This window comes from Pelophylax lessonae, assembly GCF_965119305.1.
Source record: "Pelophylax lessonae genome assembly, chromosome: 12".
Classification (NCBI taxonomy): domain Eukaryota; kingdom Metazoa; phylum Chordata; class Amphibia; order Anura; family Ranidae; genus Pelophylax; species Pelophylax lessonae.
This window is the reverse complement of record NC_138779.1, coordinates 218802028-218819826: the sequence shown is the minus strand read 5'-3', so window position 1 is coordinate 218819826 and position 17799 is coordinate 218802028. Positions and strand designations below refer to the sequence as shown.

The 17799-nt window shown below is 47.5% G+C and overlaps 1 protein-coding gene across 1 annotated transcript; it reads left to right on the top strand.

Annotated features, from left to right (window-relative positions):
- The first annotated feature begins 2586 nt into the window (after positions 1-2586).
- Positions 2587-8529, top strand: LOC309567937 (kelch repeat and BTB domain-containing protein 8-like). Its single transcript, XM_082273486.1, has 3 exons — positions 2587-2653; positions 3677-3904; positions 7091-8529. Exons 1-3 carry the CDS (start codon positions 2613-2615, stop codon positions 8517-8519), a joined length of 1698 nt encoding a protein of 565 aa, XP_082129612.1. The 5' UTR covers positions 2587-2612; the 3' UTR covers positions 8520-8529.
- Positions 8530-17799: the final 9270 nt, after the last annotated feature.

The following is a 17799-nucleotide window of genomic DNA, read 5'->3' as shown; positions in this document are numbered from 1 at the left end:
CGAGTGGACCTTATCCATATTTTACTGCCTGCTGATGTGAAACTGCCTAGTTGATCGCACTTTTTTTCTACCCCCCCCCCCCTTCTACTCCCTTGATTCCCTAAAGGTAGTGGTGACGAAGCCTTGCAATTTCCAATGTTTGCCACTTGTGTTGTCACCAACTACCCCCTGCATTACATAAACCATTCTGGGTAGAGTGCCCTATGAAGGCACCACCACCAGTGACCCAACCAAGGCAGGACCTGTGGAATAATGCACCATATGGCCAACGTTTGTGGACCACTGACCAACTGGATATCCCATTCAAAAACCATGGCCATTAATATGAAGTCACCCCCCCCCCCACCTTTGCCCATTTATATGGTGTTGCCCCTTTCCCTATGGCCATTAATATAGAGAATCACCAATAAGGCAGTACACCTGGCTCTCCTGTACCGGGCACGAGCCCCAACAGGGGGGGTCCAGGCAACCGACGAGCAGCTGTACTGTCTTATCGCCGAAACTGATTCCGAGTGGCTCTCCTTGCAGCACAGCCAGCATCTTCTCTTCCTACCAACCCCCCCCCCCCCCCCGTCTTTCAGCAGCTGCAGGGGGAGCCACAGGGGGATCAGTCTCAGTATCTGCGCCCCCGGCTCCACTTCCCGATTTCCACTGTGGTTGCAAATAAGGGGATTGAGGAATCCATGTCCTCAGTCCGTTTTTCAGTTTTAGAAGTGAAACATCAGGGGTCTGTTTAGATTCCTGACATTCCACGTAAGCCCCATAGCAGGACCAATAAAAATGTTGGGACTTGTTTTACACATGCTTTGCTCTCTGAAGAAGGATCCATGTTCAGGTCACTTTTCAGAGAGCATTTGCTAGGCGGTCAGGAGGTATTTTTATCACCTCCACAGTGCCTGCTTTAACTCCCACAACCCCACCTTAGTGCATGACAACCACACGCATTGCACACAGTTGGGGGGCACTGGCAGAGCAGCATAATTTACTTGAATGGGTCGTGTTTTGACATGGGGTATATTACTGCCATGGCCGCTAAGCAAAGCATCGAAGCCATAGCATACATGCATCGCCCAGCCACTGCCTCTGCAGCTAGAGGGGGTAGCAGCTGGGGGGGGTGATAAAAAGCGCAGCTCAAATGTGGGGTTTTGCTGCCCCCCATCCCAACCTCGCATGTGAATGAGCCCTAATAGAGGGGAACTGTCCTCTCCAGTCCCCCCCCATGACCATTAACATTGAGCTGCCGTCACACTCCACCACCACCCCCCAAACCCATAACCATTAATATGGCCTCGTTCCCTCTTTGTGGATATAACATCCTCCCAGTCTTCTTGGATTTTGGAGGGTTTCTGTGGGAATGTGTGCCCATTTTGTGAGGTCAGGTACTGATGATGGGAAGACCTGGCTCACCATTGGCATTCCAATTCATCCCAAAGGTGTTCAGTAGGGTTGAGGTCAGGACTCTGTACACTCGAGTTCCTCCATACCAAGTTGGCCAAACCATGTCTTTATGAAGCGGTCTTTGTACACAGGGGCACAGTCATTGGGGGAACAGAAAAGGGTCTTCACCAGACTGTTACCACAAGGATGGAAGAGCGCATTTGTCTACAATATCTTGGTATGATGGAGGATTTACGGGACTTTTTACTGGAGATGTCTCCACTCAATTGGGGTGGTTAACAGTGGCGGCTGGTGCATTGGGGGCGCAGGGACTTTGCCACCCCCCCCATCCATGCGTCCGGCCCCCTAATCTACATGCAGGGGCGCCGGACGCATGGAGTTCAATGGGGCTTTTTTTTTTTTTTTTTTTTTAACCATGTGATTAGAGCCAGAGGCTCTAATGGGCTAAAAAAAAGGGTGGGCTTGGGGCGCAGATAACTGCGCCCTGAGCCCACCCAGTTGTGTGACAATAGCGAATGAAAATTCGCTATTGTCACATGGATCCTCCTCCTGGCCAATCAGGAAGCATGTCCTGAGACCTGTTTCCCGATTGCCCGAAAGCAGAAGCAATGCCGTTGGGCATGGAGGAGGAGGGGGAGACGCAGAAGACTGAGGGGGGAAGAAGCCGAAGCTACCGCCGTCTGCTGCACACGTCCAGGCAGGGTGAGTGAGCCATGGGGGGGGGGTCCTGGGGGGGGCTGGGGATGGTGCGCAGCCTTCTGGGGTCCTGGGTGGGGAGGATGGTGCGTGGCCCTCTGGGGTTCTGGGGGGGGGTATTGTGCGCGGCCTTCTGGGGTCATGGGGGGGTATGGTGCACGGCCTTTTGGGGTCCTGGGGGGGGGGTATGGTGCGTGGCCCTCTGGGGTCCTGGGGGGGGTATGGTGCACGGCCTTCTGGAGTCCTGGGGGGGGGTATGGTGCGTGGCCTTCTGGAGTCCTGGGGGGGGTATGGTGCGCAGCCTTCTGGGGTCCTGGGGGGGGGGGTATGGTGAGCAGCCTGGTGTGGTCCTGGGGGGGGGTTGTATGTTGCGGTCCCTCTGCCGCCCCCCTCGGCCCATGGAGCACCAGCCGCCACTGCTGGTCAACATATCTTGGCCATATAACGTGTACGGAATAATTCTGTCTTTTGCATTCTCAGGGTTGAAGGAGATGTACCTTTCTGAAAGTCTTTGTGATATGGACCTACAGACTGCAGAGAAACGCTTCCTTTGCCATAGGTAAGTTGGAAACTTAAAGATCTCTGTACGGAATTAAATGTTTTTCCAAAGCTCAGCCCTGTTGGCTTCCAAAAGAAACCCAATGAAGGGTAAACTCCAGACACAACTTCCTATTTAGCTTTGGATAAACCGGGATAGGTTGGAGCCCCTGTCAGACCCTTATTGCTGTCTATATAACCATTAAATAAATTATCTGCCCAAATGCTGGGGAACTCTCCCCACAGAGAAACACAAAAATGCACATTTTAGTAGAGTGGGGGGAAGGTTAGAACTTCTGATAATGTATTTATTGCCATCTGTACCTTTCTGTCCTGGTGACAACTGCACCCCTATCTCTTATGTGGGTGTCACAGGGACAGGATGCAAAGAAATGTGGACAACTGAAGGACATTGCAGGAGAAGAGGAAGTCATGCGGAAACTGCTCTTCTATGGTCACTGGGGAAGCAATCCGGTTGGATGCTGTCACCCCATGTGACTCTGGTGGCCATTTTGGGTCAGGCAAAGGCTATTTAAAGAAGTACAACCAAAGCTCATTTGGCTGTACTTTACCTGTGGATTGCAGGTGTGCAATTTATTCTACATTCCTGTGACCCATTTCCAGCTGAAGCCCGCTGTTGGCTGATGTCACAGAGCCAGTCCAGATTTGGGCAAGATCACGACAATATGGATGGGTTCTGCCCACATGCCTGGACTGGCACAGAGCGAGCCGATGAGAGCCTGAGCCGGCCATTCCTGCCCCCTCCATTACCCAGCACTCCAGTGAGCAAGGGAGGGCAGAGCACAGGGCTGTGAGAACCGAGCGATTGGCAGTGTTTTATCGCTCAGTTCTCAGTGTTAGAGCCGGCGGAGGACAGATGCTGCATTCACCTAGAGAAGTATGATTTAACAATCACAAATCCCATACTTATATTTAGGACCCTGGCTCTTGGGTTTGGCGCGCAATTTACAAGTGGACAGGTCAGGGAAGAGGTTCCTGAAGAGTAGGGATACGCCTTCCTCCTTGTTCTTTTTATTGCTTTCAGGGTTGTCCTGGCCTCAGTCAGTCCTTACTTCAAAGATCTCTTCAATGGTCCCACAAAGGAGTCGGCGCTCAGGGAGGTTTGTCTTTCGGATGTCCCCTCTTCTGTCCTGCAGACCATCCTGCACTACATCTACACAGGGGAGGCTGATCTCACTATGGACAACGTGGAGGAACTGTTTATGGTGTCCAGCCGCCTGCAGATCACGGCCATGCAGGATCTGTGCAGCAGGTAAAGACTGGCGGATCACTTTAAAGAACTTCTTTTCTTTTTAACACCTTTAGAGCCACATGTGAAAGTGCTACTTTGTAAAAGAACATTAAGAACGTGCACTTCCTAGATCTCAAAGTTATAACTAGTATTCTGCTGCTAAGTTTGGGTGGGGCATCTAAACTTGCCAAAAAAAAAAAAACTGGATATACTGTAAATAACCTTATCCCTGTGTGTTAATATTTTAGTGTTTTTCTTTCTATGTAGAGTATGCAGGGCTGGCCCAAGACATTGTGCTACCTGGGTCCAAGAAATAAATTCTGCGCTCCCACCCCCTCCAAAAAAAATAAAAAATCAAGAGCCCAATCAGCTACTGACACCCGCCTGCCATTGGCCTTTGTATTGGGCATCAGAATGGCCCGGGGGAAATTTGGGCCTCCACAGCAAGCAGCTTGCTATGGGGGCACCCGATCTGAGCTGCAGCTCCGTGTGTCCATTAAGACACGGAGCTTCCGTTCAGCCCTGCCCCTCTCTCACAGTCATTGGCTCACTGACTTTGATAGCCGCTGGAGCCAATGGCACCGCAGCTGTATCTCAGCCAATCAGGAGGGAGAGTCCCAGGATGGCCAAGGGACACAAGGACAGAGGGGCTCTGGTAAGTATTAGGGTATGGTGGGGAGGCTGCCACACACAGAAGGCTTTTTTGTCTTAATGCATAGAATGCATTAAAGCGGAGTTCCGGGCACAGATGTCATTTTTTAATTAACATACCCCCGGGACAGTCAGGGCTAGCACATTCCACAATGGCTAGCCTCTGATCTGTCCCGGTTCGCAGTGGCGTATTTTGGTTTTGTGCTGCCCTAGGCCTGACTAAACTTGTGCACCCCCTAATTTAAATTTGACCCACCCCTTCTTGTAAAGGCCACACCCTTCCTGTTTATGACCCACCCTGTCATCTGTAAACCACAGACCACAACCACAGTCTAAAAGTGCAGCCTCATCAGTTACCATAAGTTCAGCCTCATCAGTGCCCATCAGTGCAGCATATCAGTTCTGCCTTATCAGTGCAGCCTCGTTAGTGCCCATCAGTGCAGTTTATCAGTACCCACCATTGCCACCTCATCAGTGGCCATCAGAGCAACATATTAGTGCCCATCAGCACAGCCTATAAGCGCCCATCAGTGCAGCATATGAGTGCCCATCAGTATCTGGGGGCAGAGGACAGTAGGCGGAGCATTAAGCTGCAGTGCTACACTTATTAGCATTGGCGGCCGTTGTTCCAGTTGTATTAAGTGTGGTTGGCGGCCTGCGTTCTGTCCGAATGTCCTGACCGGCCGGTATTATCATACTGGTAGGCAGCAGTGTGAATGCTTTTATGGGGGTACCAGACTGATTTGCCTCCTGGACACTGCCCTCCGGCCAAATTCACCACAGAAGACTGGCACTATACAAAAAGTGTAGCGCAAGCCGGCGGGGACCCTTTTCATGCCGGGAGGAGGCTGTTTTTTTTTTTCTTGCAGGGTGCAGCTTTTTGCTGCCCCCCCTGCAAAGTGCCGCCCTAGGCCTGGGCCTTGTTGGCCTAGGCTAAGATACAGCACTGCCGGTTCGCACTTACCTTTTAGAAGAAATACTTACTTATAAAATTTCTTCCACAGCGTTTCCATCTTTCTTGTGGGCAGCTGAAGCCGGCGCGGTCCTCTTCTGCGTCTTCTTCTCCCAGAATGCGCCGCACCGGCCCCTTTCGTCACTTCCGGTGCGACGCCGCATTCCTAAACAGCTTCTGGGCATGCCCAGAAGCTGTTTAGCAGGGGAATGCGGCGTCGCCCGGAAGTGACGAGCGGGGCCGGTGACGTCGCATTGATTCCTGGGAGCGATGACATTTAGCTCCCAGGAATCATCGCAGCGCAGGAAGTGACGGGGTGAGTCTCGGCTCCGAGGGAGGAAGTACCCTGAGGTGAGTATTTACGATCGTCAATTACAAGGTGAGTTTTTTTAAAAAAAAAAAATCTAACTATCCAATTCCTTTTCAGGTTAGGCAGAACTAGCGGACGGGCACAAAAAAAAAATATCGTTTTTGTGCCCGGAACTCCGCTTTAAGATAAGAAAATCTACCTGACTTTACAACTCGTTGAAGTTCACAGCATGCTACCAAAAGCCCCCCCACCCCCGACGCAGGTTGATTTGCCGCCACTCTCAAATATCCGCCTGGGTCCAATGGGTCCAGCGGAACCCATGGTAGGGCCGGCCCTGAGAGTATGTAACCCTCAGATTCAGGGCCGTGAATAAGAGAATACCACTGGTCCTCCTGTATGGAACCTGGGAATGCAGGGCGGGCCCAGGCAGAAGGGTGATCCGGATGTTGGCAGGGAGGATGATCCGTGCGGTGGGGGGGCAGTTACTAAAACCGATCCCCTGTATGGCTCTCTATGCAGCATCCTCTTCTCCCTCCTGTTGACTTTCAGCTGCTGCAGAGAGCCATACAGGGGTTCGGTTCCAGGAATTTCACCCCACCCCCGCCGTACCGATCATCTACCCCCCTTCCTTCACCTCAGCAGGGTTGCTGGTTTCCCTCCCCTTTCCTGCCAGCAATTGCAAGCACACAATAGGATCTTTCAGGATGGAGAGAGGGAAGGGTCCTGTAAATATATTGTATCTACCAGCCCCTTCACTTTATGAATGAACAAAATCGGTTCTGATAACTCACTGTGTTCATTCTTCACTAAAGCACAGTAAATTTTGTTCATTTTGGGAGGGGGGGAGCTTGTCAGGTTGGCTGTATGGGGCCCTGTGGATTCTAACAGCAGCCCTGCTCATATGTAAATGAAGGAAGACATATTTTCTCATTTCACGTGCAATAGGTTGTGCTTTCCTTGTGAAAGTGATGCTTTGTAACTGTAATACAGCAGAAAATTAAGAATGTGCACCTATGTGTGTTCCTAGTTCTCAGACCCCACCATCTGACAGAATGGGAAGGAAAAAATGCCAGCTGCATTCAAGGATCGTTCAAACACTGACAACTTTATTGTTCTGGACAAGCAAGCTAAGGCCCAGCTTTGTGGTTGAAACCTGTCCGAAGAGGAGATCTCGGGTTGGGCTTGTTTGTTCAGAACTATGAAGTTTCAAGCATTCAAACTTGAGATTGATCACAAAAGTTATGCTTTATTAAACTTTCTCCTTATTTTTTTTTTTTTTTTTTTCAAAATTTAGTTACCTTGTAAAGAGGATCGACAATGGAAACTGCTTTTGGATTTATAGATTGGCTCACAGTAACAATCACAGAATCCTCTTGGAAGGCACGTTGAACCATATTGGTCGGAATCTGAGCTCCGTATCTGGAACAGAAGACTTTTTCCACTTGGAGATGGAAGAACTGGTCAACATCCTGTCTTCAGATGACTTGATGGTTTCCTCAGAACTTGCCGTCTATAAGATTGCACGCTCCTGGTGGGAATTTCGCACCCAGAAGGACAATCCTCTTCCCCTAGAACTATTGAAGGTCCTCAGACTACCACTTATGATTCCAGACGAGCTGGAAAAGGTCGGCAGGGACATGCTCAGCAATGACTCGGTTCTCCAGCCTCCAACAGAAATCCAATTGCGCCAAGGGATGTTTGAAGAGAGAATACTTTGCATGGACACGGTTGCGTTTAAAGACACGGACCCAGAAGAAGATTACTATTTGAATGCCTACAATCCAACAACCGAGTCTTGGATGAAGATTCCCTTTTGCGGCTTTTTAGAAAATGCTGGAATTGCATCTATAGGATGTTGTTTATATGTTTCCGGTGGGTTTAGACAAGGACATCATCCTTCCAATGCCCTGCATGTGTATGATTCTGTATTAAATGAATGGAAAGAGCTCCCTTCTATGACCCATCCAAGAGCTTGTCATGGCTTCCTAGCCTACAGAAACATGCTTTATGCTTTTGGCGGACACAACGACCGCAAACTCCTAGACTCGGTGGAATGCTTCAGCGTGTTGGACAATACTTGGCGCAATGTGTCGAACATGCTCCAGGCGCTACATAGCTTTGCTAGTGCGGTGCTGAAAGGAAGACTGTTTGCTATAGGTGGGATGACTGGCATTTGCGCACACCGCTTACACCATAAGGGGTTCCAATTTTATGACATACTGACAGACACTTGGAACCAGTTCTCTTTACCCGTAGTTTTTACGGGTGCTGGAGCTGTGACAGTGGGCGACAAGTTATACGTCATTGCAGGCCACGACCCAAGATCTAGCGATCGTGAGGCCTACAGACCGCCCAGCGAAAAGACCAATACCATTTGTAGGAGCTTCTGCATGGATCATCTTGGGCGAATTTGTGATGGCCCAATTCCGCCCATCTTGGAAAGTCTTGCTGGTTCTGTGGTTGTACGTTGGAAGCACAGGATTTATATTGTGGGTGGGGACGGTCCTGGCGCTATGAGCCACTATACGATTTTCTACTGGAGCCCAGGTGAACCTAAGTGGACTCTGTGCAAGAAAAAGATCCCTTTTCTGTTTGATGGTTATGGAGGCGTCACCCTGCAGATTCCCCTAAAACATCTCTTCTCCATCATTCCTTGCAGGAAGTTAGACTACAATTTCAAACGTTATGGTTATGAAGAGGAGAACGGGTCAGAGGAGCGTTAGTTGGGACAAACCGGAGTGGAGAAAATTGTAGCCAAGGATTCTGCTGAAATGTGTACGTAGAGTAAAGCAACTTGTGACCACCACCAAGAAAACCCACCCAGGTGAAGAACCCAGACGCTGAAGTTGTGTCTAATCTGAGCCTTTAACCTGGAACAAGCACACTGCAAATTAAGTCCGAAATGATCTGCAAGCTTGTTCTAGGTCAGTGATGGCGAACCTTGGCACCCCAGAGGTTTTGGAACTTAATTTGCCATGATGCTCAACTACACTACACTGCACCTAATATAGTCACATGCCCATATTTGGGCAATGCCATTGAAGGGTGATATCTCGATACTCCTGGAGCATCATGGGATTTTGGGAGACTTGGCTTTCCCAGGATCTCACCGGAAGACTCCTGATGTCACCTTTCCCTAGACCAGTGATGGGGAACCTTGGCACCCCAGATGTTTTTGGAAGTCATTTCCCATGATGCACAACTGCACGTAATATGGTCACATGGCCATATTTGGGCAATGCCATTTGAAGGGTGATATCCCGATCCTTCTGGTTCGATGATACTCCTGGAACATCTTGGGATTTTGGGAGACTTGGCTTTCCCAGGATCTCACCGGAAGACTCCTGATGTCGCCTTTCCCTAGACCAGTGATGGGGAACCTTGGCACCCCAGAGGTTTTGGAACTTAACTTACCATGATGCACAACTACACTGCACCTAATATGGTCACATGGCCATATTTGGGCAATGCCATTGAAGGTTGATATCTTGATCCTTCCGGTGCGATGATACTCCTGAAACATCTTGGGATTTTGGGAGACTTGGCTTTCCCAGGATCTCACCGGAAGACTCCTGTTGTCACCTTTCCCTAGACAAGTGATGGGGAACCTTGGCACCCCAGATGTTTTTGGAAGTAATTTCCCATGATGCACAACTGCACGTAATATGGTCACATGGCCATATTTGGGAAATGCCATTGAAGGGCGATATCTTGATCTTCTGGTGCGATGATACTCCTGGAACATCTTGGGATTTTGGGAGACTTGGCTTTCCCAGGATCTCACCGGAAGACTCCTAATGTCACCTTTCCCTAGACCAGTGATGGGGAACCTTGGCACCCCAGATGTTTTTGGAAGTCATTTCCCATGATGCACAACTGCACATAATATGGTCACATGGCCATATTTGGGCAATGCCATTTGAAGGGTGATATTCCGATCCTTCTGGTTCGATGATACTCCTGGAACATCTTGGGATTTTGGGAGACATGGCTTTCCCAGGATCTCACCGGAAGACTCCTGATGTCGCCTTTCCCTAGACCAGTGATGGGGAACTTTGGCACCTCAGATGTTTTGGAAGTACATTTCCCATGATGCACAACTACACTGCAGAGTGCATGAGCATCATGGGAAATGTAGTTCCAAATCCTCTGGTGTGCCAAGGTTCGCCATCACCTTTTTAGGTCAACGGCTCTGAAAAGCTTTACTTTCTGTGACGAAGATCCAATTCCATCCTTTGGGGGAGGTACACGACACCATAAAAAATATTCAGCTCCATTACAGATTTATCTGTATTCAGTTTGTATCAATAAAAGAATATTGCATATACTTCTCTGTGAATGCCTTCAACTTGATTGAAAAAAATATATCTTCTGAACTCCAGAAAAGACTCCAAATTTAATGCAGTTCTGTATTCGTAAGTAAAAAAATAGTGCAGCGCTAATACATAAAACACATGTGAATAAATAATTATCATAAATTGAATGAACATAACTGATAATGGTATAAAGTCCAAAGAAAAAGTTGTGCACACAAAAGTCCCAAAAAGTGAAGATGAGGATATAATCCAAAAAATAAAACTTATTTGCAAGGAGAATTATTAGGATTCTTCTTGTGACAACCACAGGGAAGTGCAGGCCGGGGACACCACTGTGCAATAATAATGGGAGGCAGCTTACCAGAACAGTATGGCCAATCAGGTTAACCACTTAAGCCCCGGAAGATTTTACCCCCTTCCTGACCAGGGCCTATTTTGCGATTCGGCACTGCAAGACTTTAACAGACAATTGCGCGGTCGTGCGATGCTATACCCAAACGAAATTTATGTCCTTTTTTTCCCCACAAACAGAGATTTCTTTTGGTGGTATTTGATCACCTGTGCCATGTTTACTTTTTGCGCTATAAACAAAAAAAGAGCAACAATTTTGAAAAAATAACAATATTTTTCACATTTTTTTTATATGAAATTCCCCCAAAAAAATGTAAAAATCAAAATTTTTTTATCATTTTAGGCCAATTTGTTTTCTGCTACATATTTTTGGTAAAAAAAAAATCACAATAAGCGTATTTTGATTGGTTTGCGCAAAAGTTATTGCCTTTACTAACGAAGGGAAAGATTTCTGTCGTCTTTGGTGGTTTTTTTTTTTTTAACGAGTAATGGCGGTGATCTGCATTTTTTTTTTTTTTTTTTTTTTTTTGCGGGACTGCGACATTGCGGCGGACAGATCGGACCCTTGACTGACATTTTTGACACTTTTGGGGTTACCAGTGACATTACTGCAGTAATCAGTGCTATATATATATATATATATATATATGCACTGTTACTGTAAAAATGACACTGGCAGGGAAGGGGTTAATTTTATTGGAGAGGGAGGGGTTAATGTATGCCTGGTGCTTACTAACGTGTGTGGGGGGAGGTGACTGAGTGACACAGGGACAGATCGCATGTTCAGCTATGCTGAACCCTGCAATCTGTCACTGTTTGTCACTTAGGAGATCCACCCGCTCTGTTTACACAAGCTGGCGGATCTCCAAACTCGATTCCCCCGACGATCGGGGAAGAGCAGCGGCGATCGCTGCCTCTCCTCCCCTGGCCCGACTCCTGCTGAGGAGGGGGAGTGTCTGCCGACGTAGGTCTACATCGTCAGACCTACAACAGCCACTTTGCCGCAATACAGCTCTAGTGAGCAGACGGCAAGTGGTTAAGGAATCTCAGGGGACCCCACTGATGCACAGCCAGTGGCAAGTGTCCAGGTAAGAACGTGAACACCTAAGAAGGACAGTCCTTCTCTGACCTCCAGGAGAGAGAAGAAAAGGGGGATGAGGAGAAAAGTGAAGGTTACGTTTTAAACAATGCAACTGCCTAGGCCAGTGATGGGGAACCTTGGCACTCCAGATGTTTTGGAACTACATTTCCCGTGATGCCTAACTACACTGCAGAGTGCATGAGCATCATGGGTATTGTAGTTCCAAAACATCTGGGGTGCCAAGGTTCACCATCACTGGCCTAGGCTATCCTTTCACTGTAGCCACGAATGACTCCATCAAAAGCATGGGAGCTACCATTGCTGTTAAAGTGGTTGTAAGCCCTTACATACGGTATACCCAGTGCAGTAACTGACAGACATGGGAGTAAAGCCCCGTACACACGTACCGATTGTCGGCTGAACGATCGGCCGTCTTTTGTCCGGTGCTGTCCTGTTGGTTGAAATGTGCTCTAGACTGCACACGAATTTTGTCGGCCAACAACAACCGACTGCAGAAGTGATGTCATGTGATGGTTAACTTTCCCTGTGTTTTTTCTTTTCTGAGCATGCCCAGTCTTGCAAATCTGCTGTCTGTCGGCCGAAATCTCTACTGACTGACGAACAATCGGCCGTTCTGGTGTTGGCCAACAAAAATTTTAAAGCATGCACATCAGATTCTGTTCGGCCGAAAAGTCGTAGTCGGTTGTCGGAAGCATCATACTAACAAGCCGACAATCGGCCGATCGGACGTTGGCCGAATATTTACGGCCGACAATCGGTACGTGTCTTTAGTCACACATGTGCAAGTCCCAAGTTACTGTGGCGAAAAGCAAGCAAGTCAAGACGAGTCCCTGCTAGAAGTCAAGCAAGTCATTTATTTTGGACAAGTCACAAATCAAGTCAAAATACTGATCTACCCCAATTTTCACCTTTAAGTCCCGGTTCACACTAGGGCGACCTGTGAGGGGACCTGGTCGCCTCACAGGTCACCACAGGTCGCCTCCCATAGGAAGCTGCGGACCCGTTCTAATAGGAGTGACACAAGTGGCTCCGACCTAGAAAAAGGGTCCGGAGCTTCTTTGGGGCGACCCGGAGGCGACCGCCATAGACTTCAATGTTATGAAGTCCGTGGCGGCCGCTCCGAGGTCGCGGCGCACTGCTCGCACCGCGACCTCGGAGGTCGCCCCGGGAAGTAGCGTCGCGTGTATGTGAACCGGTGCTAAATCAGTTAAAAGTCAGTGTTCAGGAAATGTTTTATTTTATTTTCAACATTAACAAAACTGCAGTGCTTAGTGCTTTTTTCTTGGCATATTAAAGAAACATTTTGAATGCCCAAACAGCAGACAAGGAGCAGAACTCTCAGCAATTAACCACTTAAGCCCCGGAGGATTTTCCTGCTAAAAGACCAGGGGGTATTTTGCGATTCGGCACTGCGTGACTTTAACAGACAATTGCGCGGTCGTGCGACGCTGTACCTAAACAAATTTGACGTCCTTTTTTTCCCACAAACAGAGCTTTCTTTTGGTGATATTTGATCACCTGTGCGATTTTTACTTTTTGCGCTATAAACAAAAAAAGAGCGTACATTTTGCAAAAGTAACAATATTTTTCACATTTTTTTATATGAAATTCCCCCCCAAAAAAATGTAAAAATCAAAATTTTTTAAAATTTTCAGCCAATTTGTTTTCTGCTACCAATGTTTGGTAAAAAAAAATCGCAAAAAGCGTATTTTGATTGGTTTGCGCAAAAGTTATCGCGTTTACTAACAAAGGGAAAGATTTCTGTCATTTTTGGTGTTTTTTTTTTTAACGTGTAATGGCGGCGATCTGCGATTTTTTTTTTTTTTTTTTTTTTTTTGCGGTACTGCGACATTGGGGCGGACAGATCGGACCCTTGACTGACATTTTTGACACTTTTGGGGTTACCAGTGACATTTCTACAGTAATCAGTGCTACATATATGCACTGTTACTGTAAAAATACACTGGTAGTGAAGGGGTTAACTTTATTTGGGAGGGAGGGGCTGTGTGTGTCCCTAGGGGCGTGCTTTCTACTGTGATTGGCTGTGGCTTGAGCTGTAAGGACACTGATCAACGGTTCTACATACTAGATCCGTGTGATCAGTGTCTTTACAGCGAGGAGAATGACAGGTGGCTTGTTTACACAAGCTGCCTGACATTCTCCCTCTCCCCCGCCGATCGCCGAGTGACCGGCGGACATCGGGTCTACTGGTCACACGCGCGGGGGGGTCCGTGACCACACGGGAGCGGGAGCGTGCCTCCACGGGCGCGCGCTCACTCCCCAGAGCCTCACAGGCGAGCGACATAGACCTACGTCACTCTGCCTGTGAGGGGCTGACTGCCGCAGTAAATATACTGTGAGCAGTCGGCAAGCGGTTAAACGGCCAACAAGCCTGAAAAAATGTAATCCTTGCTGAGGGGGGAAAAAAACTAAGTTCAAACTAATAACAAAGTATTTTAACATTTAAATCAGGCACACAGAGGGTGGCACATAGATGATGTGCATGGCACACAGAGGATGGCACATGGAGGATGTACATGGCACACAGAGGATGGCACACAGATGATGTACATGGCACACAGAGGGTGGCACACAGAGGATGTACATGGCACACACAGGGTGGCACATAGATGATGTACATGGCACACAGGGTGGCACATAGATGATGTACATGGCTCACAGAGGGTGGCACATGGAGGATGTACATGGCACACAGAGGATGGCACACAGATGATGTACATGGCACACAGAGGGTGGCACACAGAGGATGTACATGGAACACACAGGGTGGCACATAGATGATGTACATGGCACACAGGGTGGCACATAGATGATGTACATGGCTCACAGAGGGTGGCACATGGAGGATGTACATGGCACACAGAGGATGGCACACAGATGATGTACATGGCACACAGAGGGTGGCACACAGAGGATGTACATGGCACACAGAGGATGGCACACAGAGGATGTACATGGCACACAGAGGGTGGCACACAGGATGTACATGGCACACAGAGGGTGGCACACAGAGGATGTACATGGCACACAGAGGGTGGCACACAGAGGATGTACATGGCACACAGAGGGTGGCACACAGGATGTACATGGCACACAAAGGATGGCACACAAAGGATGTACATGGCACACAGAGGATGGCACACAGAGGATGTACATGGCACACAGAGGATGGCACACAGATGATGTACATGGCACACAGAGGGTGGCACACAGAGGATGTACATGGCACACAGAGGATGGCACACAGAGGATGTACATGGCACACAGAGGGTGGCACACAGGATGTACATGGCACACAGAGGGTGGCACACAGAGGATGTACATGGCACACAGAGGATGGCACACAGAGGATGTACATGGCACACAGAGGGTGGCACACAGGATGTACATGGCACACAGAGGGTGGCACACAGAGGATGTACATGGCACACAGAGGGTGGCACACAGATGATGTACATGGCACACAGGATGGCACATAGAGGATGTACATGGCACACAGAAGATAGTAATGTGTGATTATTTAGGGCATGTATAAAATTAAATTAATTGTACTCACTTTTCTTCATTCAAATGAGAAAGACTCTTTCACAGAGACTGGATCTCGGTGGGGTGGGTGCTGCTGGGTAATGGCCGCCTGGAGAAGGTGCTGGAGGGGTCACAATTACCCACGAGTCAACAAAAGTTAGATTTTATTTCCATCATTTACACTTTCAAAATAACAGAAAACAAAAAAATGGCTTCTGCAAAAGTTTGGGCACCCTGCAGAGGTAATATCTTGTACTGCCCCCTTTGGCAAGTATCACAGCTTGTAAACACTTTTTGTAACCAGCCAGTCTTTCAATTCTTGTTTGAGGTATCTTTGCCCATTCTTCCTTACAAAAGTCTTCCAGTTCTTTGAGATTTCTGGGCTGTCTGTCACGCACTGCTCTTTTAAGGTCTATCCATAGATTTTCAATTATGTTGAGGTCAGGAGATTGTGAAGGCCAAGGCAAAACCTTCAGTTTACGCCTCTTGATGTAATCCTCCTTGGATTTCGAGGTGTGTTTAGGATCATTATCCATTTGTAGAAGCCATCCTCTCTTTAACTTCAGCTTTTTCACAGATGGCATCAAGTTACCATCCAAAATTTGCTGAAATTTTATTGAATCCATTTTTCCTTCTACTCGTGAGATGTTCCCTGTGCCACTGGCTGCAATACAACCCCAAAGCATGATTGATCCACCCCCATGCTTAACAGTTGGACAGAGGTTCTTTTCATTAAATTCTGTGCCCCTTCTTCTCCAAACGTACCTTTGCTCATTCTGGCCAAAAAGTTAAATTTTAACCTCATTGGTCCACAGAACTTGTTTCCAAAATCCATCAGGCTTGTCTATATGTTCATTTGCAAAGTTCAAACGGTGATTTTTGTGGTGAGGACGTAGAAGAGGTTTTCTTCTGATGACTCTTCCATGAAGACCATATTTGTACAAGTATCTCTTTATAGTGGAATAGTGTACCACAACTCCAGTGTCTCCCAGATCTTTCTGGAGGGATCGTGCAGTCAAACGTGGGTTATGAATTGTTTTTCTCACAATCCTGCGAGCTGTTCTGTCTGATATTTTCTTGGTCTTCCTGATCTTGCTTTAACTTCCACTGTTCCTGATGACTGCCATTTCCTAATTACATTCCGAACAGAGGATATTGACATCTGAAAACACTTTGTTATCTTCTTATAGCCTTTTTGAGCTTTGTGAGTGTCAACTATTTTCAGTTTCAGTTTTCTAGACAACTGCTTAGAAGATCCCATTGTGCTGATTGTTGGGGCAAGGTCAGATGAGTCTGGGCATTTAAAACCTTTGAGATTGACATCACCTGGTCTTCCCAGACGATGATTGAGAACAATCCATGACACTGGCAGGTCTCAGCCTTGCAAAGGGGGCAGTGCATGCTATAAATTCTGCAGGGTGCCCAAACTTTTGCAGACGCCATTTTTTTGTTTTCTGTAATTTTGAAGGTGTCAATGATGGAAATAAAATCTAACTTTTGTTGACATATTATAATAATGTCTAATCTGTAATTTGAAGCCTTTTGGAGATTTTTCCATCTTTCCTTGGCTTCTTTATGCACATTAATACAAATTTTTACCCGGGGTGCCCAAACTTTCGATCCCCACTGTACATAGTAGATATAGGATGGCACAGTGAGATGACTTACAGGACATGTACAGGAGGGCACATGGCACAGAATGTACATGGGAGGTATAGGATGGAACACATGAGGATGGCACACAGAGGATGTACAGGACAGATATAGGATAGCACACAGAGGATGTACATGGCAGGTATGTGATGGCATAGACAGAGGATGTACATGGCAAGTATAGGATGGCACACAAAGGATGTACATGGCAAGTATAGGATGGCACACAGAGGATGTACATGGCACACAGAGGATGGCACACAGAGGATGTACATGGCACACAGAGGATGGCACACAGAGGATGTACATGGCACACAGAGGATGGCACACAGAGGATGTACATGGCACAAAGAGGATGGCACACACACAGAGGATGTATATGGCAGGAAAAGGATGGCAAACAGAGGGTGACACACAGATGATGTACATGGCACACAGAGGATGGCACATAGAGGATGTACATGGCACACAGAGGATGGCACAAAGCGGATGGCACACAACAGATGGCACACACATCAAACACACATACACATACAAATATAAATAAAATATATGTATGTCCATTGTCCACCCCTGGTAATTGAAGTCTTGGCAGTTACTGGGCAGAACAAACGCCCTCCTGAACATTGACACTCCAGAGAAGTATAACTCAGCACATCACAGATGACGACCTAAGAGGTGAATTTATCAATTTGCAAATCTCTTCCTCTGCAGAAAATTTCTGGTTGGTTGTGATATGTTTGTACAGATTTGTGCAACTGCATTGCATTAAAAATACCAAAGTCTTGGTTAATGAATTGGGGGGGGGGGGGTTACCAGCATACTGCCCAAACCTCACAGTGTATACAGCATTAGGCTGTATACACTGTGAGGTTTGGGCAGTATGCTGGTAACCCCCCCCCCCCCCCAATTCATTAACCAAGACTTTGGTATTTTTAATGCAATGTAGTTGCACAAATCTGTACAAACATATCACAACCAATCAATTTTCATAAACTTCTTTCACAAGCATCGGGTACTATGCACACACACGGC

What these genes read in the sequence shown, in the direction of transcription:
- LOC309567937 (XM_082273486.1), top strand. Translation starts at nt 2,613, where the DNA reads ATGGACCTACAGACTGCAGAGAAACGCTTCCTTTGCCATAG. An exon ending in AAACGCTTCCTTTGCCATAG is followed by an intron (nt 2,654 to 3,676) that starts GTAAGTTGGAAA and finishes TATTGCTTTCAG; the next exon opens with GGTTGTCCTGGCCTCAGTCA. An exon ending in ATGCAGGATCTGTGCAGCAG is followed by an intron (nt 3,905 to 7,090) that starts GTAAAGACTGGC and finishes TTCAAAATTTAG; the next exon opens with TTACCTTGTAAAGAGGATCG.